This window comes from Neodiprion virginianus, chromosome 2, assembly GCF_021901495.1.
Source record: "Neodiprion virginianus isolate iyNeoVirg1 chromosome 2, iyNeoVirg1.1, whole genome shotgun sequence".
Classification (NCBI taxonomy): domain Eukaryota; kingdom Metazoa; phylum Arthropoda; class Insecta; order Hymenoptera; family Diprionidae; genus Neodiprion; species Neodiprion virginianus.
In genome coordinates this window covers 14018517-14046442 of record NC_060878.1, presented here as the reverse complement: position 1 = coordinate 14046442, position 27926 = coordinate 14018517, and the positions used below count along the sequence as shown (strand labels likewise).

Sequence of the window (27926 nt, the reverse complement as noted above, 5' to 3'; positions counted from 1 at the left end):
TCGTGAAAGAGAATAATGGTCGAATTTTCAGCAAACTTCCAACCCGTAGGATAATTTTGTTAAACTCGTTCCCAAGCTGCGTAGAGAACGACGGAGTTGGGCGTGAGGTGAACGTAATCTTGATGAAAAGTCGGCAAATCGAGATTAAGAACCCAGGTCATCTGATAAGCGAGGAGAATTTTCAAAGTGTAAAACGAACCGTTCGGAAAGTTGATTTTCTTTCACGCTAAAAGAAGTAGCGTGCTTATTGCACACGTAACGATGCATTCCAGAAAAATTCTACCCGACGTAGAAGTGCAAGAGGGTGAACAAAGTGTACACGTAATTGATTCCGAAGGCGATGCAAAAAAAAAAAAGAAAAGTCAACGAGCCAATCAATCCGACGTTTAGAATTGTTTTGCACGATGCAGATAAATTGACCCCAATCTTGCCGGCCGAGAAACGGCACGGCGTAGCCGACGCTATGCATCCTGGGAAAATGCGCACGCCGACCGAAGGGAGCATTGACACCATCTTCCGAATCGTGCTGTTATGCACCAGGTCACGTGGTCCTGCAGGGAGGGGAGAAGCCTCCGAAACCCAAAGCCAAACTAATTGTTCGTGGGATTCTGGATGTTTTCTGCTCGCGGGCTTTTCCTTCACGCGGAGTGTATTTAACCAGGTATCTACATACGCTGTTTGAAAATTGAACGTCCAACTGCGCATGCGCGAGCATTGTCATCTATCCATTTATCCAGGCTGGCCAACTCAAGCTTCTGCTGCTAAATGCGGCTTTTGAAGGTTATGCGGTTCAAATAGCCGATGCAGAGATTCGGGAATACTTGATAAACATTTAATGTTGACTAGCTGACTGACAGACGACTGCTCGAGTCATCATGACAACACAATTTCGATTCGTTACTTGACGCGGGAGAGTTTGGCAACTCATGCTTTGTTTCAAGTAAGTTGGCTCCCCTGCCTTGCAGACGAAAATATTTCCGCGGTACAATCCCGCCGAACAACAGAGTTCAATTATTTTACCCATGGGTCTGCTAAGTTTCACCCGTTCCTCTCGGTATAGACTAAGATTACTTGATGTAAATTCAACATTATCTGATATTCAATTTTTAAACTGATAAAAATGTATATATAGCAGCCCACATCGGCCAATTTTTGTCGGTTTTAACCTCACCATTTTTTGCAGTGAAGGTACTCTGCACAGCTGCAATGGCCATTACTCGAACAAAATCTGCGATCCTGTACAGCGACAAAATGCGATTTAATTTTATAGGAGAGAAAAAACGCAATAGTACCGTAGAGCAGAATATCTGTGAGCACCGTTGATCCACTCGAGTGTGATCCAAGTACGAAATTCATGGTGCGCATACCAACGCGCGCGTTATATTTTATGCGAGTATAAGGTTTTACACACATACGCGTATGCACTGAAGTGAAACGTGCAGGGTCCAATTTGCGCCTACGCGTCGCATGAAAATAGCACGCAACCAAATGTTCGAACGATGCTGGTAAATTACGTTCTGACGCGGAGAAGTTGAACGAACCTTGTTTTTTTCCGCGTAAATGCAAAATTCGAGAACAAGAACTGCATGGATTTGCCTCAATGCAGTTCGGCTTTCACGTTTCTTTCATCCTTCAAGGTTCGGGAATTACACCTTTTTTTCATCGCAAAAGAAATGGATAATAAGGCAGCCTAAGGAGATGCAGGTATGAAGGAGGAAAGGATTGCGGCAGAAATCACACGATTTCCATAAAAAACCATTGATCTGAAAGACGTTCGTATGATAAAAATCGGCAGAAAACAGTTAAAAAATTCGATTTTGGGCTATTGAACATTTTTTAAACTCACTCAATTCCACCGTTATTCTGAACTAATTAGTTACGCCACTTGGAATATTGGCGATTTATCATCCACAAAAGAGACAATGCTTGGATCGTTTTTGCAAATATGAGAAACGAACTCTGATTGTACATTTTGCTCCATTACAGTACCAACGAAATATGCGACGTCCACGCAAAGAATGATGAAATTTTATAATTGATTTATGGCAGTCTTGTCTATAATTCGTTTTCATCGCGTACCTATCGCAAAGCGACACTCGACAGATGTAAGAATCTTCGGGTAAACGGGAGTGAGGTTGGAACGATGCATCTGATGACAATGGAACAGGAAATGACACGACGAGCATGATAAACAAATCTTTGGCAAGGACTCACCTCGGGCATCCACGGTGAATGGCCGCCCATCACTTGAAAATCTCAAATGCCAAACGACTGTTTCTCTAAACATTGTGCAGGGATTGAAATATCCAGCCTTTTACTTCACAGATTCACGTGAATTTTCATTTTGCTTATTAAGACATGCATCCACAGTTTTTATCTGTCTTTTATCCAAGTCAAGGGATGAATCACTGTCGAAATTGTGTACATCACATCTCCTTTTCCTTAAAAAATCTCCACACATTTCCTTCTAACATTGTCTTGCAATATTCTCAAGCTGATTAAAAAATTTATAAAAACTTCTCAATATTCTTAAAAATTCCTACAAATATCTAAATGTTCGTGAATAACTCCCATAATCCCTAAAAATTTCTAAAACATTGTCTGTACATTGTACGTCAAATCTCCCCAATGATTCATTTCTCGACCCGACGCTGCATCATTAACACACACTTTTGTATTTCGTTCCACATGTAATAAATAGTATTTAGTAAAATATACGCATAGACGTTGTATACGTAGAAGCAGTTCAGTTTATGTGTAAAAATAGCACGCACGTCAGGTGTAGATGAAGCGGTGAAAAAAGTTCTAGAAATTCGTGCGATGGCATAAGCGTTCTCGGTAACGTTATTCGATGATTGTGGTAGTTGAGACTGCTGCTTCACTTTCAACGTTCTTTAGAGAGTTTTCTTTTCTTTATCTTTCAGCTCAGCGTGTAAAAAATAATTAATAAATTTACGGCGCACACCCACGCGTCGTCACCGGACGCATGGTATAAGCTTGATCCGCACAAGCGGAAAGCTCGCGGAGAATATAATTACTGGATTCGTGAATTCCTATCAGTCGTAATCTTGAAAATGATAAGCCATCAGTCTCAGATATTATCTGCGTAACATCTCAACGAAAAGGGTTAAATAACGGGATATGACTACAAAATTAGAATGTCGTTACGTCCAAATTTTCGACACGTAATGCGTCAGCGAAAATATAACCACGATATAGCACCTCCTTCGCTTTCGTTGCATAATTACTCGACTATACAAAGCGATTAGCTAACGGTCGAATGATATAACGCGCGTGCGCTAAAACTCTAGAGCAAAAGCAGTTGTTTTGTAAGGTTGATCAACCGTTCAGATAACAGGTCGCCGCATGTATGTAACCTCACTGAGAAAGATTTCACTCTTTATACTAACTAGAAAAATTCAGTAAAACGGGTATCGTTAAAAAAACTGTTTGATTATTGTTGGAATTACTAAAAACGATGTACGCGTAACCATTTTGCACTATTGTCGATCCTTTTTTGATAATTGCAACAAGCATTAAATTTTCGCAACAGTTATAAGAAAATATAGTAACAGTGATCTTAGTGAGAAAGAATAGTAACAGATACCAGACTTTCTGGTAACAGCTACAAAACTAATTTTCATTTTCTACCTAGAACTATATTTTTCGATTGTGTTAAAAAATGAAAATAGTCAAGGGCTGAACGGTAACCGGAACTCAAAATTTCTCTCAGTGTTCAAAAATGTTGACATTTATCGGTAGCAGTTGTTGAAGATCGAATGTACAGCTCGCAAATGTTTTTATTCGTAAAAATTATTAATCGGGGAATGACCGAAGTTGAAAACAATAGCTGTCAAAATTTCGGAGGTTATATACATCGCGACTATCTGTCATCCGAACTTATGACAGTTGGTCAAACTGATAAACCAACTGCTTTTGTTCTAAAATTTCAGCGCATGCGCGTTAGATTATTCGACCGTTAGCTACTCACTGTATACTAAGGGACAATGAATCTGAGACGACTAATTTTTTACACTAGAGAGTTATGTTGGCAACACAGAGAAACCTGCAGCGCCATAGTCGGCCGAGTGCGAAACAAACTCAATCTCAATAAACGTAACATAACCCATGGTCGTCGAATTTAACCTTAGAATACGTGTCAATCCAACAAGTCGTCATCTCCGCGGTATTCTAAGGTTAGATTCGACGGTCATGGGTCATGTTACGTTTATTAAGATTGAGTTAGTTTCGCACTCGGCCGACTGTGGCGCTGTAGGTTTCTCTGCGTTGCCAACATAACTGTCTAGTGTAAAAAATTAGCCGTATCAGATTCATTATCCCCAGGTGTACATATGAGCCTAATACTTTACACCCACTCGAGTTTCCTCTGTCATATCTAGTGCTTGGATAAACTTTGAAAAATGAGGTGAAGCCGATTCGTACGCCAAGACGGAATCCGCCTCACTGGGTGTACTTAGAAGGACGTAAGTATAGGTATTCCACGCGTGATGCGTGAAGAAGCGTGCCGCGTGTGGCCCGAGGAAACTAGGTATTTCTGGACCTCCCAGACTGAGAGTCTCTCTGTCCGAGTGAGAGTCGTTGAGTCGTATGAACGACGATAATTCCTCCGCGAGAGGAGAGTGTCGAGACTCGTCGAATTCGGAAAGAGCGACGCCTTGCTTACCAACATTCGACATCTCGAAGGGCTGGGCTTAAGTACAGGGGATAGTGAGAGGGGAAGGGAAAGGAGGTTGGGTGTCTCTAGTCTAGGTCAATCTTCTTACGTCGTGAGTTGAATTTCCCGCAACCGATTGGTTATTCAGGGTGAGTTTTACCTGCGGATTTGGTCCCTTATGAATGAACGGGAGGCAAGAAATAACAAAAGGATACAGGCCTCTTTACCTCTACATAAAACGTCGGTAAAAGAAGTAGATGATTTTTTCTTCTTATTGTTATCTTGGAACCACTCGAGTGACTCGTAGTCGGCTCATCTATTTCCTGCAATGACGAATCGCACCACTACTTTATCCACACGCTACATCTACACTGCTATTACGAAAGGCGAGACTCTTTGTTTATCTGTTTGCTATTAATGATATCGAAAACTGCTCAACCGATTTGAATATCATTCTTTCACCATTGGATTTAAATAGTGATGTGCAATGAATCGATTAATCGTTTTTCTAGAATCAAGTATATTTATTCCAGATTGGCATGGACCGTGTCTTATTGCACTTAGCTTCTCAGGTAAGGCACGTAAGTCTACACTATTATTATGTAGAGAAATCAACTATATTGAGATGAAAAAGCTATTGATTCCCACAGTATGATACAACGCTCTTTAGTCGTAAGGATGAGCAATAGTTCGATATACCTTTTTGTCTATCGTGTGAGATGCATACATACAAGAGGTGGTTGCATGTATCCAAGAAGAGGAAGTCAGGAGCTAATAAAAGTGTCTTCGGTAAAGCGAGCGAATACGACTCACTGTCTCAACCTCGGATACGGGTATTAGACAATTTTTCCAAAGGTGTCTATTTTCGCTTGGCTTCTTCTATGTTTTATTGCTATACAACCCCGACGGCGTGGAGGAGATCTGCTCGCACCGTCACGTCGGCGTACAGGATGCGAGGCATCTTCGACTGCGGTTTACAATAGCAGTATTCAACGCCGGCGATATAACATATTACAGGTCTGCATGATGCATTGAGGTATGTATACGGTATTCGAGAACATCACGCTGCCGGAAGGGACTCCGAGAGTCACTTATAGTTTCGCAGCATTGCAATTGTCTGCAATCAATCCGCAATCATTGATGTACACTCGGGTGAACGAACATAGAATCGTTTGGCCATTCACCGCAAGTCTTGCAAGTTCATTGGTTTTGAAAGTTTCACCAACATTGTTATTAACATCATTCGCGAAATGATATTTTACCCCATTATTCTAAGTAACTCTGTCCAGTTGTGTTTCTATCTATCGGATAGAAAATCTTAACCCTTACTTGACACACCGGGGTCAATATGACCCCGAGTAACTTCACCGCAAATTCCGTATGATAAACATCAAAATAATCTGATTTGCTTCAAGATAAATAATGAAATATTATAAAAATCGTTACTTCATTCTTAATCCAAATATTCATTTTCACTCACTCAAATGAATACCTTTTTTTCATCGCACAGCATCCCCACATTTGTTTTTTCTTAAACATCTGTGTCTTGAGACTTACTCGGTCAATTTTCAGCACAAGGTATTAAAAATTCAGTGAATCATGATTTTTTTTAGTAGAACGATTCTTTTTATTATATTTTCTTAGGGTTAAAGAATAATAATTTCGAATAATCGAAGTTTAGGTGTATCAACGAAACCACCTTTCGGGATTCTCGTTCATTTAGGCACGATTCCGAATTTTCATTAGCTTAAACTGCCCTATTATACCTGGTATACCCTGTCCGAATGAATATTGAGTGTGAATAGGTGACTCGACTGAAAAATCTCGGATAGCAAAAACGTGACGAAACATTATCAAACCTCGAGTGCGGTGCTTCTCAGCGGCATGTACCGATACGTGTTCTTGCTAATCATTATCTCGAGTGGTACGAGTGTTTTGTTCTTTGAACCTCGAAGCACTAGGTCAAGTGACTCGAGTGGTTTGGAAAGGCTATTAATTAAAGACGACAAGCTTACCGCGTACCTACACACTCATCGGGTATCGTCGAATTTTTCACGACAATTACCAAAGCCATGAATATTCAACTTGCGCGTACCATCGGATGAAGGGCATCCTTTCGAACGAATCTTTCAATTTCATTCCAGTTTTTCATCCTGGAAAATTGCCCATTTTCAGACTGCATTCGATGTTCAATAAAATCAACTGTTAATTCCTGTAAGTTATTTCAACGAGTTCTTCAAATCGACACTAATACAAATAGTATACAAATAAAAAGTATAGTTAAAAGGCAGAATTGATCGGAAAGGTGATATTTCACAAGTAGTCGCTTCGAAATAAGAAGCTCTTCGTACGTAAGCTCACGGCTATTGATTACATGCGTTATACGTCTTGGAGCTCTATTTACTCTCTGCGCTTAAGACGGACTTTTGCCAGGCGAAAGCCGGGAGTTGTCGAGAGGCTTACAGCTTATAGTGTCTAGTTTGCATCTCATCTATACGAGCAACTGCAATAGGAGGGAAGCACTGTTATTTCACATGCGGTGGTATAAGTACAAGCATTATGCACCCATCTCCGAGCATTTGATAACATATGCATACAAGTTTCTAGCGTTCCGCGTTCAACTTCGCAGAGGTATTGTATATTTATTCAAGAGGCTCAAGTTAGTAACGTTAACGTAACAAAACATTAAGAAAAAAATTATCACTTGTCCAATTCCCGAATGACGCTCAAGGAGTTGCCTTTTCAAAATACATGTGAATATTAGGGCGGTTCATTTCTTAAATGTTTTTTTCTAAGGTGCCACTCGAAAAATTTGTGCCAAATACTGAAGAAAAACTGTCTTTAAGCCTGGAAAAGGAAACCTAGAATATAGGAAATTATTTAGAGGTCGCTACCAATTACTGTAATATTTTTTATTTATTTTTAAATGGACACCTTCCGGACTTGTCCACATATATATATACTATATATATATATACACACATACATATATTAGTGTATTTTTTTGTATAGTGGTCCAATTAATCTTAGACTGCGTCTAAGAATTCCACAGTTGGCTCATCTCATGTTTTATCCGAAAGGTTAATCGACTCGGAGAAATTTGGATAACAGTTTTTGCTACCGAAAGAGGAGTATCGCAACACCTCAATGTCCCTATTTTGTTGTCAGTACTGATTTTTATGAACAATGATTAATTGGACCACGTTAAGAAAAAAGTAAACTAACACACACACACACATATATATATGTACTTATATATAAAAAATATCACAATAATTGGTAGCGACCTCTAAATATTTTTCTACTTCCTCCAGGTTTTACGACAGTTTTTTTCATTAGTATTTGTCACTAAATGTTTCGAGTGGCACCTTGAAAAGAAAAGTTGAATAATGAACCACCCTAAAGTGAGTATGTCCTGTTTATGTTGGTTTACCAAATTTCAGACGATCCTAACGATGCGAAGTACCGATTTCTCTTGAACATGCATCGTTACAGTAACGTTACTCTAACTTTGTCTTAATATTTATTCCGCGTCGACGGCTCGAGACTCGCTGTAGTAGTCTCTTGGACATTGCCGATTCGAGTTGAGAAGTGGTTTAGTAGTTTTTGAACACTTAGCGACCGCGACGCAAGAACGAATATACGCAGCAAGAATGAATAGACGAAACACACCCACGCAAACATTAATGTAATCATCCGACCGCAAAGCACGCGATTAGATAGGGAGATGCTGAGATCGGTACCGTTAAGCCAGCTGGGCTTTTGTTGGGTCGAACCAAGGTCCGTGTCATAAAGTAGGTACGGTTGTCTGGCACCTATGTAAACTTGAGGCGGCCACATCCTCGAAAGTCAGGTAGAGGAAGCAAAAAGCCAAGAGTAGCCTGCCTCTGCCGACTCTGCACCTTTCTTGAAAATAACTCTTGAATAACATGCATAAACTTCTGCCAATGTGTATTTTTTATCTGTACTTTCACGCCGTATTTTGCAAACAGTCTTTCCTCAGTATTATCATAATCTATATCCGAAGCATATCTACATACGTATTAGGATGGTTATTATTTTACAAAGCATACATACTTCCCACCCCTGGAATCGATATAAAATTACGAAAAAATAGGGTGAGAATTATTTCAGATTTTAGCTTGATTGGAAAGGGTGCTGAAATCAATTTGAGCGTAGAAAAAAAAAATATATATATGGAAATTAAAAACCTCAATTTATGAGTAAGAAAGAAAAAAAATTATTGGTAAATTCATTTTACTTGGTTTGAAGATTTGAAATTGGACTAAAAATATTACAAATGTAATTTTTAATCGAAGGAAGGAAAATTAATAATTAATATTTCAATTTGTAATTAGAAGTATAAAAAATGCTAATTACAATTGTAATTTGAAAACTAGAAGCAAAATCGATACTAATTACATTTATAATATGTAATTAGAAGAAAAATCGGTAATAATTACATTTGTAATTTGTAATTACAAGCAAAATTGATACTAATTACATTCGTAATTTGTAATTGAAATTTTTCTAATCACAAATTGCATTTATAATTAGTAAGTTTTTCTTTCCTAATTCCATATTGAAACTGTATTTAGTATTTCTTTATCTCCTAATTACAAATTACCAATGTAATTAGTAATTTTGATGTAATTGATGAGACAAAGTAATTAGTGGTACCCAACACTGTTACTGATTGATAAAATGGTCGATCGATTTGTGGAAACGTTCTTTTTAAAAAAACCTGCGTTGATATCGGCTGTGCGAATTTCGGCTTAAACGAACGTTCGGAATTTAAAGTAACACGTGGAAAAACGAGACGAAGTCCATTCATTTGTGAGATTGTCTAATCCAATAGTTTTGGTGACTCCGCAACGCCCGAGGCACGCGTCGAATGTCTAAGTCAATTGTAAATAGCAGATGTAAATCAGCAGAAGAAGTACCTTCGGGCTAATGAACCGTCGCCATTTACCTCCCCCCTCCACCGACCCCTTAGCCACCTCTTTCATGGTACGTCTTCACTGCAAATAACTGCTTGGCAAATGTCAATGCCCGGGATTCACAACGTACGGGAGCGGCGTAGATTAATTCAGCTAATATCGTAACGTCTGTGTAACTTACACTCGCAGAACATGAGAAATGATTTGAATGAAAAATGTTTGCCAAAATTTTTCCATCACAGGACACAGATCTATGGTTTTCCCGACTGCGATCACCTTGTTGCCTTCAGTAATAATACTGGATAACGTATCGTATAATCGTGTATTCGTACGCCTATCCTAGTTTTCAATTGCATTTGGTACCGGTTGACGTTTTGCGCGTCGATAGACTTTGCCACAAGGGCTACGCGCGATGAAAATTCTAACGACTCGATTTATTTTCAAACGTATACTGAAACCCAATCGCGTCATTCGAATGACGTAAGCTCGCGACGAGTCGGACTTGAAATAACCAGCTTTGAGTGCGGTAAGTATAAAAGGTTGGAAGACGCATGCTCAAAGTCTGCAGAAAGTGGATTTCTGGATATAAAGAGGCGGGATCGAAGCGGTTAGGTACCAGGCATCAAGAAAGAGAACGGCAAAGCCGCCAACTTGATGCGGAGGTACGTTAAAGTTAGTTCAAGACAAACAGTTTAATGCTTCCTACCATCACCCTGTCCTGTTTACACATCGAGCTGGTTTACTTGAACTTTCGGTTCCCGGAGGTATTTCGACATAATTTCATCCTGGCTGAGATTCCAGTCCTTTCACGGACGCCGAATTCAAAACGATTAATTCTGCATTTGGACTATCGCTTCTGCTTCCAGACGATTTCGTACGGAAAAAAGATGTTGCTGAAGAAGTTACAACATCAGTGTTGTAAAATATTTTCTGTACGAGGAACTACAAAAACTACCAGTTATACACTGAGAGAAATTTTTAGTTCCGGTTACCGCTCACTCTTTAACTATTTTCATTTTTTACCACAATCGAAAAATATAGTTCTAGGTAGAAAATGAAAATTAGTTTTGTAGCTGTTATCGGAAAGTCTAGCATCCGTTACTGTTCTTTCACATTACGATCACTCTTACCATATTTTCTTGTAACTGTTGCGAAAATTTAACGCTTGTGCAACGATAAATTGACGTTAAAGCCTTGATTAACTAAAAAAGTAGAGTAAACCGAACAAACTGATTTTGCGTTGCAATTACGAAAAAAGGATCGATGATAGCGCAAAATGGTTACGCTTACCTCGTTTTTCGTAATCCCAACAATATTCAAAAAGTTGTGTTTAACGATACCTGTTTTACTCAATTTTTCTAGTTACTGTAACAAATGAAATTTTTCTCACTGCACTACCGTAATTTTAATCATACTGATGTATTCCGTGAAAGTACTCTAAAACTGTGGTACCGATTTACTACGAAATGCGAGGATCACGGCAATAGTTTATTTGAGGCCACCGACACATTAGTCCATTGTGATATTACAACTGGAACATTGCACGATTGGCCATTCAATTTGCCTGGTACATTAACAATTGATGTTACTGCGACTTTTGCAAGATACCTTGCAGTTTATCACAAGATGTGATGGGAATAGCAATGATCGATGGTTGGAATTACATTACCTTACAATAATTTAGCTCACTTACAAAAAAAGTAGTCAGATGAATTGATGATGTCTGGTAAAGATTTCGGCGCAGTATGATATATCTGTACGTGAATTTCAGGTTTGAAGCATTCTATATATCCGATACAGACGTTTATGATGTTAACGCAAAATTGACAAAATACACATTACTGCATTACAATACCATGATGTTACAATGTTACAAAAAATATTCTGTTTCTACGTGAACTTGTTTTGCGGAAAAATATCAGATTCTCTCTATAATCTCAGTGGGTACACGGGATGTAGCCTATTGAGATTGTACCTATATAGGACTGCGCAACTTCACCGCTACAGATTCTTCTGGATTAATTGTCAAGTGGTTTCGCACGCGTGCGCCTACGCGTCTGTGTTAGTGTTGGTACTTTTCAAGTAGCTACTCCCGCGTACTCCAAACTCGAAAGAGCCACCTGGTAAATCCTTACAAAGGAATCATGTGTACGTGACACTGCAGGGTGGGTACGACGCGATGCGGTGCACAGTTTCCTTCTGCAAAGAGTGAAATACGTACACGTTATACCAGCTACAAGTGCACGCCGCACCGCCCGCGGTGTATCATGGGGTATGAATCCGAGATCAAACAGAGATTTTTTTTTAAACCATTTTTTTTTCCAGTATTCTCTGCTTCCTTTCGCTCTGATTTGCCGCAGTAACGAAAGCTCAGACTTTTCAGCTTCGCTATGCCTTAAGGCCGTTTAGCAGTCCTACCCTTACCGACCGAGCAAACTCACCCCTTTTCTGCCTGTATTAAATAAACTAATGAAGGGAAAGGGCTCAGATTTCGACTGACGCTCTTTCATAGCGGAATTCAGAAAAGTTCCTCACGTCCCGAAAATTGTCAAAAAAATGTGTGGTTGTTCGACACGTACTACTATTCCCACATTCCTCGCATTTGAGACCAAATACGGAAATTCAATATCAGATAATGTTTGATTGACACTGGATTATAGTCTATAACAATCCACATCGTATTCTTCTTACAATGTATACTGTATATATAAACATCATTGAGACGGTATTGGGACATTTGATCCGTAAGTTAGATATATCTGGCTTTACAGCTATCAGTGGTAGAATCGATTTCACCGGGTGTATATAGATATAATACGGGATGAATTGCTAACGACTGAATGGTCCGTCGTCTGCTACAATTTAATGCGCATGCGCTACAATCCAAGAGCATTTTTATTTTGCCAGGGCGGCCAACCGTCGTGAGCTTAACCTCAAAAAATCTGACAGTTCACACCGACAGCTGCCAAAAATTTTGAGGTTACAAACGTCGCGGCGAACTGTCGTTTAAATTTATGACGGTTGGTCGCCCTAGCAAACAACTGCTCGCGAACTGTAGCGCATGTGCATTAAATTTTAGCAGACGACGGACCATTCGGTCGTTATAAATTCACTCTGTAGCCTAACTGAGAGGACGGTACCTATGCCTGGGTTAATTTCAACTCAATAAGCACTCAGCTGGCCCTGGTATACTCGCGTGAATTGTAAGTATACCGCATTGATCGTCTCGGTGCTACAACAATAGAGATCTCCTTGAGAGTTGAAGCCGACCGCGGACCGACCGCCATCGCGGTCGTGTTACCGTTAAATTCACTCTGCACCCCATCCAGCCTGCGTCGTCGTCGTCCCAGAGGTTCCGATTCCACTTACCATAAATTAAAAGCCACCTTAAGATTTCGGTTTAGCGCTTGAAACTTTTAACCTCCAAATTAACCATTTAGTGTTACTCGGAACGTGGTGTATAATTATTGTTGAGTTTCGCGGGCGGTAATTAAGCGGCCAACTTATGTATAATTCCAAGTTAGAATTTTGTATGAAAATTGTCCCTCAATCTTATTATTTCCTACATGGGATGAATAATTAACTTCTGTCAATTTCCCTAACAAGGACATTTTTTTTTTTAATTCAATTACTACACTTCGAGATGTAGGCAGTTTTAATTAGCAATTCAACTTTCACCGAGCGAATTACGCACATTTTCATTTTCCACTTATCAAAATAAAATTTCGTTATACGATAACGTGGGGTGTGAATTTAGTTTCGGCGAACTCAATGACAGAAGTAATTCTATCACCTTTTTGTTTCATCATAAACCAACAACTGGACTACTGTTATACGCATATTTGCATATGGATCGTCGCGATACCAGCTTGTAGACTCTTCGGTCAAATTGAGCGAGTAAATCTTAAAAATTATCGAATAAACTTGAAGGTGTGTTGCAAGAGAGTACTGACGTATTTCATTACGAGGTTTTTCAATAAAAATTCGTTTAATCAACCGACCTCTGCATTGTTAGTTATTCAGAAGTATCTAGTTAGTATTTCTGTCGAAATTTCATTCAAAATCCTTCAAAGATCTAAAATTTTGGACAAAAATCTTGCGAGGACGCAAAGATTTAATCACTTGGAATCATTCATTCATTCGGTTGCTCAAAATATCATTCAGCAAAAAATGATAAACAATTGGCGAAACTGTCAGAGACAAAGAACTTTCTAGACTTGGTGAATGGCGAAACCTGCACCCACGAATCTGAAGGGGTAATAACTGTTGTAATCTCGTTTACACAGGTTACGTACAATGTCATGTATTCTTTGTAATCTTTTGTGTATCTTGTAATCTTGTCTACTATCTGTTATCTTTTGTCAACCCCCACGTAATCTCAGGTAATCTTTGTAATCTCTGTAATCTCTGCACGGAAAAAAAAACATTACAGATTTTACATCTCCTGTGGTGAATATATGAACAGCGCTTTTTTGTAGCGAAATCTATGTACATCAATTATGGTAGATCTACCTGAGCATAAGAGATTTTGTAACTCTTATTATCAGTATTGTAAATCTTGCCACAATTACTTCAAAAACTATCCACATATTCATCACAAGGGAATTAAAAACTACAATATTTTTCTTCCAAAGTGTGTAATCTTCCAAGTAATCCCTGTAATCTTTTCTAATTCTTGCATTTTTTGTAATTTCTTGTAATCACTGTAATCTCTGTAATTGTTTGTAATTTTTTGTATTCCTTGAAATCTCTGTAGCCGTTTGTAATCGTTTGTTTTATATTTTTTGTATTCCTTGAAATCTCTGTAGCCGTTTGTAATCGTTTCCAATCTCCCCGTGCATCTTTCGTATAATGTTTGCAATTTTTTTTGTAATCCTTGTAATCACTGCCAACGTTTGTAAACCTTTGTAATCCTGGTATAACCCTTACAACATTGCTGCAAAGTCAGCAATATTTTTATAATCACTGTAATCATTCTAATCAATTTATGATATTTGTAATCGTAATCAGTCTACGCGATTCTTAAATAATGATTCGCCCCTCGCACGAACTGCAACAATTTTTGGCGACTCGTTACGTTACGGAGACAGCGGTTGAACCGTTTGCACACCGCAAGCCAAGCAATGGCCATTCGATTTGTTTCAGGGAATTGACCGATAGTGTAATAGTGTATCCATTCGTCCATCCGCGGCTCACCGAGATACCATTGGTGCCCATTAATCTGGGTTAAGGGTTCCGGCGCATCCTCAAAGCTAGGATTATGAATTTCCCTGAGCCACTCGACCACCCGGACCATCCTTCTGCAGGGTGGCGCAATGGTTGTCCGATCGGGCACTCTCTCACTTTCGCCTTCCTCCCCGATCCTCAGCTTCCGCAACCTCCTCTTCCTGTTTATCTTGCGGATGATGTATGGATAACCAGCCCTCATTTAATTAAGCCAGCAGTGTTGCGCCCCTTATATAGGTGTAGATATACAAGGCTCATTCACACGCCTCTGTAGAATATCACGCACACGCATCCCCGCATCCCCTTCCGCTCTCTGTCGGATCCGTTCAACGGTAGCTGATTACACCGGAGCCTAAGAGTAGGGAACTATCGTGTCATCTGGATCAAGTTTCACGGATAATTTATCGGATCACGATTTTCGTGACGATAATATCACCGCATATCCACCGTAGTTTTAACTTGCATATCGGGAGAAATTTGTTCTTTCCGATTATCGTCATTCGTATATATGCTATATTTTCTTGCAACTGCAATTGCGACAATTTGATGTTAGTGCAGCGAACAATTGTTGCTAAGGTGTTATTTGGATGTAAAAATGTGTTATGCGATACCTATACTCACATTAAATAGTTACTTATATGGGTAGATTCCCATTGTACCAGAATTTTTCAGCAACTGTACGAATAGTGTCCGTGCAGTTTTTCGGTTGCCTCAAATGTCTGCTTGTTGTTACACATTGACATGTCTAAGTGCATTGATTGTGAGCATGCTTCAAATTATGAATTAAACCTATCGAAATGCCTACAAGGATATCAATCGCAGTTGGTTTTTACTGGAAATCCTCGTGAGAATTTATTTGACACGGTGCTTTGTATTATCTGAGATTGACACGTGGCACGGCTTTCGAACGAAGGATCTTCATACATGTAGGACGATGAAAGCCCGGGGGTAAAGAGGATTAAATGGCAAAGATTTCACTGGAACGGAAATCAGTTCCTTATATGATACTTTATTCGCTCCTCGGGGAATTTTTCGTTGACTCGTCGATAAATTGGAACTTATTTGATTGAAAAACAAATCCCTTCCTTTTCCCAATCCACTTAATCCTGCAAATCTTCTTGAAAATTACAAAAGTTCTGGCGAAATTTGCACAGTTGAAATTAGAATCTTTCAAATTAGAGCTATTCTTGTGTTTGAAACAAGGTCTAAACGTTCCTTCTTGCCAAGCTAAAAATCCTCCCGAAGCATAAAAATTTATCAGCTCAAGTCTACGAGATGCGTGCTTCATATCATGTCACTCTTTCCTATTTATATAATGTGTACAGAACTACACTTTTTCCAATTTTTTTTCGCGAAAGCTTCCAAACTAACCGTGTAATTAGCAGTTGGACTTGCTTCGCTTTAATATAAATATTACAATACATTTGCTTCCATAGTCTTTGGAATGACGACTTTATATATTATATTATCATATAGATATAAGAAAGTACTCAAGATTATTTTGTACAGATTGGAATAACCTGCATGTTTTTTTACATGTTATTAAACTGGGGAAAAAGTCACGCACTTAATGAGCCACGTCTTAGACTGGAGCAATGAATCCTGTACTTCGGAAGTTTATTTTACACAGTAAAAACTAATGTTTAGACCTTGTTCCAGGACGCAAATATTTTCCTAATTGAAACACTAATTAATTGGCATGCTTGAAAATTTATTCAATGTACTTGCACAAGACGGTCGGCTTTGGAATGTTCTATAGTACAATGTACACGCGTAAAGGACCTAAGTTGTACCGAACGCTCAAGGATGTGAGGTGCACAAAATTCTAAGTGAAGAGAATAATCCGTATGGTATGAGAGAAAATCCCCCATTGTACTATGACTAAAGAATTATCCCCGCGTCCCAGACACGCAAAACGGATTTAATTAATTTAGCGCATGATAAACCTACGTAGTGGAATGTGTCATTACGTAGATGTTGTTCTACTTGAGAGAAAACGACACGCTTTTTCTTGCGTCAAAGCTGCGGGATTCTCAGAAGGGAGCTTCGACTTCGCCAGCAGGCAGGAGCATCATTGCAGATTCTTTGCGGAGAGAAAGGGCCGCGAAGAAGCTCAGCGAAATTTCGCAGCCGCTGGAGAGAGAAATAAAGAGGGAGATGCTGGAGCGCGAGATAGAATGAAGGAAGAAAACGGTTTGAAAATATTCGCGGGAGCCGCCCGGAGACAGGTAAGTAATTGTACCAATTAGGTTTTCGGGGCTCAACTGCTATACAGAGTTTTTCGACGATCATCGCCACGAAGGGCTTCGAACAAAACGCCTTGTAGAAATAAATGATAATTTGAATTTTTTAAACACGAACAATACTTTCCACCATAGTAATTCGCACTTCTTTCACCCTTTTTGCTATAAAACATCGAGGTGTCTAGCAATTTAAACAATGTTTGAACTGCAATAGCACGCATACTCGGCATAAACGTCATTAAAAGTTAATTCCTCGAGGACGGATTTATGGGCGAATGTTTCTGTGATTTTTACTGAGATTTCAAGGTCTTCGTACTGTAGTACATATAACCATTACTTTTGTTGCAGAATAATTTGGTGCGTGACGTTAAAGATTCAGTGACTTGTAATTAAGGCTGTTCAAATTTAAACGCCGACTTCTTAAAGAAAAGATGAAAAATCAGAAAACTTGTATACACTCATATAACGAAAATAAGAAATAGTAAAATTAGATATTTGCCTATCTAATGCCCCTTTTTTTATATATTTGATAGCTGCTAAGCGTGATTGAGTAATCTTGGAAACCATCGCTTCGAACATGTGAAGGACCGTTATAATTCTTGCACATATGTAATATTGAAATTAACGAATTGTACAGGCGCTAATAATGATAATGAGTAAATAGTAATAACAATACGTTATTCCTGCCAGCGGTTACCAATAGCATCACATCGCGATACGCAACGTTTAATTATATTACCATTCGTATTCCAGCGCGAACGAGTCGACGCGGGAAGATGAAAGAAAGAAAAACGAAACACGAGACGCGAGACGCAATTCTCAGGGAGGCATTCATATTGCACGCGTGTGCGCTTGTGTATCCATATACATAGGTACACGTGTACGCACGTATGCGCAAAGTACAAAGAATCGAATGTATGTATGTACATACGTATGTACGAATACGAAATCCTCTCCCGGCGACCATGTAGGGCATTATCGTATCTTCAGCTACGCCTACGTGATATGTACGTACATACATACCTAAATATAATATAAAGGGTACGTATGTACGTACATCTGACAGTCGAACGCATATGATATGGGTATTAATACCCCCAAGTGTCGCAATGCTCCGTCGATCCGTTTATTATACTATTCGTCATTTGCGTGACTGTTGAATGAATGACGAGTATTCCAAGTCGTCATCACGCCAATTGATCACTGTATCGCACGCACTTGTATGGATAATATATGTAAAATAAAATAACAGATGGACCCAAGGACATCGGTACAGAAATATTTATCTCCCTATCGCATGAAGATAGGAAAGAAAGAAATAAAGATTTAACGGGGAAGGGAGAAAACAAGAGGTGGACCGCTAGTTAGGAAGAAGTTCGCTCAAGACGACCGCATTCCGAAGTTTGCACGTCGACTTCGTTAGAAACAATCGTCGCGCAACTTGGTTTGGGAGAGGGGGGGGGGGGGGTTGCACGTGATTGGTCGCCAATTTGATATGGCGATCGTGATCGGTCACTTGGCGAAATGACTTGGCGAGTTCCATCGCGTAGGTACCCGCGTCCCGAGGAAAACGTGCCGTGATTTTCACCGTCGCGCGTTGCTACCCTTCGTCCATAGGCGAACTGTTTTTCTAACAAAGAAAAAAGTATACTCCCGGGTAGGTAAACCTCATGACGATTTGATGTTGCGTGCAACGAAACGCACGCTGTGCGGAATAATAAAAGGATTGCAAAGTTTCACTTGTAAATTTGCCCAGTTTTGTATACATGTATGGGTTTAGAAGTTGTGCATTCGATACCGCAACGCTGCAGTGCAACGTGAGAATGTTTATCGTTTTGATTCGTATTTTTTTTTATCGCTCACTCTATGCACACAGGCTGAATTTCAGACTACTCAATGGCCCGTCATCTACTGAAATTTAATGCGCATGCGCTGTACTTCGAGAGCAATTGTTTGCCAAGGCAATAAACCCTCATAAATATAGACGACAATTCGCAGCGACGTATGTAACCTCAAAAATTTTTACAGCTGTCGGTGTTAAACACAACTGCCAGAGGGAACTGTGAAATTTTTTGAGGTTACGTTCATGACGGTTGGTCACCCTGGCAAACAACTGCCTACGGATTGTAGCGCATGCGCATTAAATTGTAGCAAATAATGGACAGTTCAGTCGTTATCAATTCACCCTGTATACGTATGCCTACTAAAGGTATTTGTTTTTATAATCAAGATATTGCGATCAGTTGTTTATTTTTAATCTCCGCAAATTTGGAAAACAACAAATTTTTACCATTGTCAAATTTCGTGAAATATGCTTCTACGATATACTGCCACACCCTTATTTTTTGTAACTGATATGGTCACAAATGGATTGATCGATGGTCACATACGGAACCAAAATGGCCAAATTCGAACCACCCTGCATTTTTACTGTTCCCTGTCAGGCGGTACGTTGATACTGGAATTCGACCACCGCAATCAATACATGAACCGTGAAAACGTTCCAATATTCCAATTTCCTATATGACCCTAATTCTGGATTTTCTACCCTGATTTCGACATTCTTTCAAATTGTTTGAAGGAAGGACAAGATTTTCACTTTTCGCCCTAGTAATTAACGTCCCATTATTGCTACGTCTACTTATCATCACCCTCTTTGTGTAGTGCGTGTATAAGCGATTCAAGTACGCGGGGGAATCAGGCTGAGAGGAGTATAATCCACTCCTATGCGAACGGCGCAGGCGAGTGTTCACTGAGCCAATTAGACCGATTAGAATCAATTTCAACAAATTAACGAAATTGGTTTAACAATTGCGATTATATCATTGCGAGCAGCCGGTGGGCCGAGCTGTCCAACTACCGTAGGTGGAGCAGGGTTGTCTAGTAATTTCAATTTGGCAATGCACTGCGTGGATGTACGTCGAATGAAATGGGAGCCTTCACGCCAGTAAATTACGTTGAAACGGGATCGTTGTTCCTCAGGGCTGGACTGAAACCCGTCGTTTTTAAGATACCCAACCACTCGCTCCGTTCGAGTTAATAACAAGTAACGAGATAAACAAAAACAGAAAAAAACGCGTTTCGGTCACAGTGAAATATCTCATACCGTGGTACGAGCAAATTCGTGGCGTATTATACAATACCGGCGGTTGAGTGGAACAATATCGTATAAATTAATTTGGTTCAATAACATCGTATCTCAAGTACGGAAGCTATTTGCAAAATTTTTTTTTTTGTTTAGAAAAGATATTGATACTGATCAACTCATAAAATGCTATTTTGTAAGATAATTTTTCAATATTCTTTTCCATATCTCACCAAAATTCTCGGAAATAATTATTACAATTGTTACAGAAGAACTTTTTCACGAATTAAAATCGAACTAATTGGAAACGTGGTCATCTAGATAACGCGATTTATACGTGAGGTGAATTTAGCAAAATATTGCCAACGTGACGTGAAATAATTCGTTATTCGCTGTACATTTGCTCTTAGGATGAGAATCAAGCTCTGGTTAAAAATAATTTCCGTCAAGTTTGATGCCTGTAAATTTTGTGGTGGCAATTTTGATCGCGTTTCGTAAATTTTTAGTACTCGTACCCTCGGCGAGTCCGAAGCATCGAGATCGAGTACGCAGTAGCTCTGCTGACTGAATTTATACAACGCGACGCGGCGAGAGATTTGAGCGGCCTCTTTTATGTTGGAGACCATCGAATGTTTCGATACGAAATGGGCGTTGCAATATCTCTGGTAGCGCGGGGCGGACACGAGACCTCATCAATGCAGGAATGAGCCCGCGGGTCCTTATATGGCGACCAAACCCAGGGACAAAATGCCGCGAGCCGCAAGCCACGAGTCGAGACCGGATCGCAGCATCGGGGCACATCCTTTTGCTCCGCTCTACCCAACAACGACAATATATTTCGCCGACCAATATTCCGTTCGAGTCGAAATAAAACGGTCTTCCTCGATGATTTTTCCATGTACACGGTTGTTGTCTATGATCGGGAATTTGTTACGGTTGTGGAAAATTCATCAGGTACTTTACGACACATCCAGGAATTAGGTATACCATAGGGCTTAAGGTAATGTAGCAGTTCTACCATCACTGACCGAGCAAACCACACCTTTTCCTTCCTACATTAAATAAACAAGTTTATAACTAAAAACGTGTAAATAGTAACATGTGTCAAAAAAGCACACATTTTTTCCAAGATTTTCTGAATATGAGTAACTTTCCTCATTTCCACTACGAAAGAGCGATGCACCGTCAAAATTTTAACCCTTTCCGTTCGTTTTTTCATTTAATATAGGAAGAAAAAGGGTGAGTTTGCTCGGTCGGTAAAGGTAGGACTGCGATGTGACACCTTAACTGAAAAACGTGTGTTGGAACATATTATTATAAAAACTTGCGACAGTAGACAATTTCAAATTTGGGTAATATGTTTTTTGCTAAAAATCCTATCACGCTTCGAAAAGAATAGCAGTTGACCTAATATGAAACAGTTTAATGGACACACGCGATACAGGCGCCGATCTAAAATAGGTCCAATCATGAAACCAGTACTTAACACCTTCGTTATAATTCACGCTCATGATCGTATTACGAAATGACAAAAAATTAGTTTTACATTTACATGGCGTGGCAAGAACGCAATGCAGGGGTACGAAAAAAAACATATCAATTCATACAATTGAGTAAAAACTTGGTTTTAGAATATATGCAGTGTCAAACGAGTAAAGAGTAGGTATGTGGCAACGAAATTGATGGCGCAGTTAGAAAAGCTTTCTGACAAATGCCTAAATCTAATTAACATTTTTATTGAATATGTATGATGGCGCCAAGTATTTTTTTTTTTTACGCAAATGCGGGCCGCCGGCTGCTGCCGTAAGTCTGTTGAAAAAGAGAGATGGAAACTATGAACAGATATAAGATAGATACATGGATGAATAGAGAAAAAAAAAATAGAAGAGATGAATGAAAAAATTTCAAGGTAAATAAATTAAGAGCCACGCATTCCACTCAAGATTTCCCGTTTCTCTCGACCCACCCACGCGGTTGGTTGGTTGGTTAATCGCTCGTCTCCGCTATATGGACTATTCACTGGCCATATGTATGCGAGAGAAGAGTCACTCACGACACGAAGATCGGACGAGCGTTAACGAAAATATCAATTCGGTTGCGAGAATCTTGGAAGATGATCGTGGAACGCTGCGCGGAATACAGGAAACGTATAAACTTGAGCAACTATTTTACACGTTACATCATCGTACACATACCTCGGTACAGTAAACTCCATAAAGTGGTTGAAGCGGTATACTGAAATAGCATCACGCCGCATCAAAACAAACGGAGGAGCAATGTGCGGGTTCCGAACGACTACAAAGCATCGAACAAGCATCAGAGGAAGTATCTTTTATCCGGTACTACTTTTTTTTTCTTCACCTTTTACTAATTTTCCTTCAACGAACGTGTGTACCAGAGCCGGAAAAGCTCCTCCGTTTATATTTATTTTCCTTAAAGTCGGATGTTCGGTGTCACATAATTCCAACAACGCGCGATCATCTACCAAAGAAAGTGGATTTGTCTTCCAGGCGTAGCTCCAAATAAGATGAAAATTAATCTAGCCTAGAAACGACAGCTTCCTGTGGCGCAATGATCGTTTGTCGGGTAATAAGTAGAGCACGGTCATCTATTAATATCACTCTCCCCCATGCTTCAACGACTAGCGCGTTGCAAAGTGTGCAAAAAATCTGCCAACGTTGTAAAATATATTTATATAGATACCTATTGATGATTTAAGCCGTCAGTGCAGTTTAGTTGAAAATTTATTCTACCGATAGTTAAAACTAAAGTATATATAAGAAGGATCCCGGTTATTTAACGAAAGTATCATCATCACGTATATATAGGATACGTTTTACAGGATTTAGATTTTCTTTAAATGGATCATCCCTGATTCAAACCAGCTCTGGAATGTTTCGTTACTCAGATTCTTTTCTATATTTCCCGTTCAATAAGACAAAGTCTTTTAAAAACCACAAAGTGTATCCCTAACTCGAAAATTTGAGCATAATTCGTTACAGATTAATTATTAAATTTCTACCTTCATGCGATGTTCTAACTATACATATGGCGCCACACACACGTCGATGCTAGAACCGATCAAACCGTAACTCATTGGCATAATCCTCTGTATCGTGTAATTGCCGCCTCGTCGAAATCCGAACTTTCGACATCTTGTACCATAAATTTTCGAGTGCGAATTACTATACAAATTATGATAGGTAACGCACAAAGAAGCCTGAGGCCAACCACCGCTAAGGCTAATCTTTACACCTGGCTTCGACTACAAAGATTTCTCTCATCTCGATTTTCATACATATATGCGTATTATAGGTATACCTGATATTCGACGTCGAAAGGCGAGGAGAAAAGACGTTGCGACGACATTCAAAGTTTTCCTTTAAAAGCAATAGGGCTGTAATAGCCTGCTACGGCATGCGAAAAGTCGAGAAAATGAGAGAAAGAGAGAGAGAGAGAAAGAGAGACGAGTAGGGGGTGCATAAAAGAATATAATTCATTCGTCTTAGTTTTATTGGATTGAAGAATGGAGCCTTGGCACGGCTTGGAATGGTATTAACCTAAAGGCAAAGTAATTGAGAATATGCGAGGACTGAAGTAAGAGGGTAAGGCGAGATGGAAATACGGTAAAGCAATTGAAATGATACGTAAATTTTCCCTCGTCCAGGGGCCATGAATCTGGTATTGAATTCTTACCAACCGTGATGACAATGCCTCGTCTTTGGCAAATTTTGAAGTTCTAACTGCAGATAAGTAAGGTACAGAGATAAACTGAATCTTAAGACTTCTCATTTTCAATATTAAAATACATATTTTCCTGCGGTTCTTTCAGATTGAAACAAAGCATTTCCAATGATATGATCACCGATAATAATAACCTCGGTTAATCATCGCTGGTGATTGGTATAAAGGTTTTCACAAGTGATAATCCGAAACGAGGAATCGATACGATGTCTTCACTGATGCATGAAGATCTATAAAAACAACCAGTCTGAATGATCGACTACGTATGCGCAAGATGATCGAACTCTATTGGTCGACGAGATCGTACCGTGGAAATATTTTCCTTGCAAGGCAGAAAGCGTGGCACTTTACTCGAAACGGATCATGGGACGTCAAATTCATCCGCGTCAAGGGGCAAATTAAATTTTACATCGTTTCATGACTCTTAGCAGTCATTATTATTCAATGAGTAAACAATAACTGTTTGGCCAAGCCTTCGCGAATCACTATAACATCAATTATTTGAAATCTGTTTCATTTACAAAAAAAAAAAAATATGTAACCTTCATATTTCGGGTTTGGCAGTTAATTGGAACTAATTACGGTGGCCAGCCTGCATGCCAATCCGACAAGGCTTACGGATGCGCAGTCGGACGTTTAATCTTTTAATCATAATCGTTGTCTCTCCGTATACTCTACTACACGGATTGAAGAATGCGATGATTCGCAGATAAATCGGTGCGGTATTGTGACACTATTCAAGTCGTAAATTCATATGACAAGTGTTTTCAGGACGATAAAAGTTTGTAAGTACATGCATATGTCCATTTGCATATATGACTTAGGTAGTCTTGTGAGGTATGTGATCCGTCGTTCATGAGAAATTGACACATCGATCATGAAAGTCAGTCGCGTACTGATCATCACAGAAGACTTGGACGCTATCTTTGATCTGTTCCTATGTCCACATAGCGTTGCATGGCCGAAGTCGAGTCTAAGAATGAATATAATTCTCATCCAATTAAACTTGCGGTAAATTTTCTATCTCGATGCATCTTGCGCAATACGTGTGCACTGTGCATGTATACGTTATGCAACGAATCCACATACACTATGGACTATAGAAGGAATATATCCACAATTCATTCCAGTCTATATGTTCATCTGACTCTAATGGCGCGTAACTATACATCGCACAGGTTTGCGCGCCAACTGGAACGAGAGCATACTTTCGAGTACAATTGGGTTATTATACGCAAGCCGAGGAGCCTGCAACAGTCAAGAGATTCTTGGCTTTCTTTTGAGGTTCGCTTAATGCTGCAATGCATTCGAGCCGACTCCGAGGCCGAGTGACCTCGTTCTAAGAGTCGTTGCCTCGTCACTTGAATCATTCACTTTTCTCCTGTTCCATCGATCCATCTACCTATAGAATGTTAAATACCGAACGGAAGAGGCAAATTTGCGGAGTATAAATTGTATTCTCTTTTTATCATGCCCATCTACGATTCCCAGTTTCGATTCATCCATTGTAGTCATTGTATGTGTGCAATGGTTAGAATATCACATTGAAATCAGTGATCGCCACAATGATTCTTAAGGAACCCAATTCAGATTGGGAAAAACGGCGGTATAATTGTTACTAGAAAAAAAAAATAAAATGTTTTTCGTTGGCCGTTTCAACCCTTCGCTTTAATGTAACCAGACCTAACGCTGCATTGCGCAAGGCGTGCGACGTGAATGATGTACCGGTGGTGGTTTATTTAGGTGGCGTCAGAGCGTCTGGAAATTCACGACATGATTCTCTATGTCTCAGTTTACATCCAGCCCGTACAAAGTCCTCCTCTTGTCCCCGTATCTTTTTCTCTCTTTTATTTCGTACAAAGAAATCTTGGCATATAAAAAGGATTCGAGTGGAATACGATAATAGGTCAAGGACGACGTATGATTTCTCGATTATTTTCACCCCGTGGCTGCGCATTGCCTGCAGGGGGAAAATCGGCATCGCATATTCCGTCGACACCGTGCATCTGACCGAAGGCAAACGGATCTAAGGAATACCATTTTTCGGAATCCAGTCACGAAATTTCAGCGTGTACATAAGAGAGACTGTTTTACTTCGGGACAATTTTCCGATCTTTGGTTATAATTGTTATAAAATAGAATGCTTTCAAGATTTTAACACGAAATTGATGTTATCTTAAAAAGCAGCCTTTCTATGACAAGCCACTACAATTGATTTGTTCAAGAAACGTGATTTTTTGGTAAGAGCATTTCAATATCGTTAAATTTCTACTAAAGTATCCCTTGTGTACCTTCAAACTTCACACGTCAAAATAAACTTTACAACAGACTATTATTATTTAAGTTGTTTGGTTATAGATTGTCTAAAGGTGAACCTAAGTTTCTTCATTATTAAAATATCAATGTTGCGTTTTCAATGGTGGCATCTTAAAAAATATGAAGGTTATTAGGAATACTTGTGCTGAATTATTTCCGATATACCGAATTACTATACATTTACTGAATCAATGGACCCAAGATTCATTAGTAGAATACGACTTATAAGGGTAAACTTATAGTAAGGTGCGTGTATTTCGAGGTTACGTTCATATTTCAAATAAATTTTGCGATATACAGAGTGATTATCGGTCGACATAATGGTCTGTCATCTGCTATAGTTAAATGCGCATGCGCTAAAATTCGATAGCAGTTATTTGCGAGGGCGGCGAACCGTCAAAAACATAACCTCAAAACTTTTGACAGTTGTCACTGAAAGTTGTATTCAATACCGACAGCTATCAAAATTTTTGAGGCTATGTTTGTGACGGTTGGCTGCCCTGGCAAACATCTGCTATTGATTTGTAGCGCATGCGCGTTAAACCATAGCAGACGACGGGCCATTCTGTCGATAGATAATCACTCTGTATACTTTATACATATACCAGTTGTACAAGACTTTCCCATTACAATACAATTTCCTAAAAAGGCCATTTATTAGCCAACCAAAAATCTATGAGAAAATGCTAAAGTTACTCTGAGATACAGAAATCTCAAGTTCACGATAAACGCTGATTGCACAGAGTAAATAAATCAAATTTATATTAGTAGTTCGGTTGTACACGATTATTGATGACAAACTACCATATTCTCCATAAATGTTAACAGACCTCTTAACATGGGACGTTTTTTAAGGTAAAACCGTCTCCCTACTACTAATTACAGGAAATTAGTCGTCACGTCTAGGAATTGTGGTTCACATTGGCATACATGCCGCATGCATATAAGGTGGTTTTTATTTTCGACACGAATTCAATAATTTAGTTCACTGTTAGATGCACCTATGCCAGTGTTTAACATCGGTACATCCATATCGCCCCGCGTCTACGGGAATGTGTGCCGTATCGTTTTCTTGGAGTTCATTTTGTTACCGAATTTTTCTTGGCGGATGACGTATGCATCCCTCGAGGCATCCGGTAAACCGATGACTTCGTAAGACGACGCCTCGTGTTGTTGAAAGAATATAATCTTGGTACAAGTGTGGTCAATAAAGTCAACTCACCCCTTATAGCGTCTGCGGTAGACGCCAGGAGACCTTGGAGAGTTCGGCTGTGATGGTGCATCAAATTTTGGAAATCACTTTTCGCCTGGTTCCGGATTCGGTGCTCCATGTCAGAACTGCAGCAAGACCCGCCACACGTAGCTGTGAAGAAAGAAGAGGAAAGAATCTTATCATTCCGCCATTTATTCTCGTCAAGATTTATTGTTAGTCACCGGTAGATCAAGTTATAACCGACCAAATTACTAGACCAGTGACATTGAAACTGTTTCGACGCTCTTCGGATCGAATCGTGCCAAATAGGCCTCGGCATTGCAATTGACACTGGCTGCATGTGGCATGATAACGAACCTCTGTAGTGCCGGATGAACTACCACCACCTATCACAACTGAAATTGCGATGAAGCTATGCTACATTGGAAAAGTTATGCGCCGAATCTTTTGCTTGATCATATCTAATAACACTAAGGAATCTTTG

General features: G+C 39.5%; 1 protein-coding gene across 1 annotated transcript in view; it reads right to left on the bottom strand.

The window, feature by feature from the left end:
* LOC124299036 (division abnormally delayed protein) overlaps window positions 1–27926 on the bottom strand; it is a 66289-nt gene that overhangs the window by 32451 nt on the left and 5912 nt on the right. Inside the window, exon 2 of the mRNA XM_046751869.1 lies at window positions 27452–27592. Coding sequence (XP_046607825.1) covers window positions 27452–27592 — 141 coding nt within the window. The remainder of the gene's footprint in view (window positions 1–27451; window positions 27593–27926) is intronic.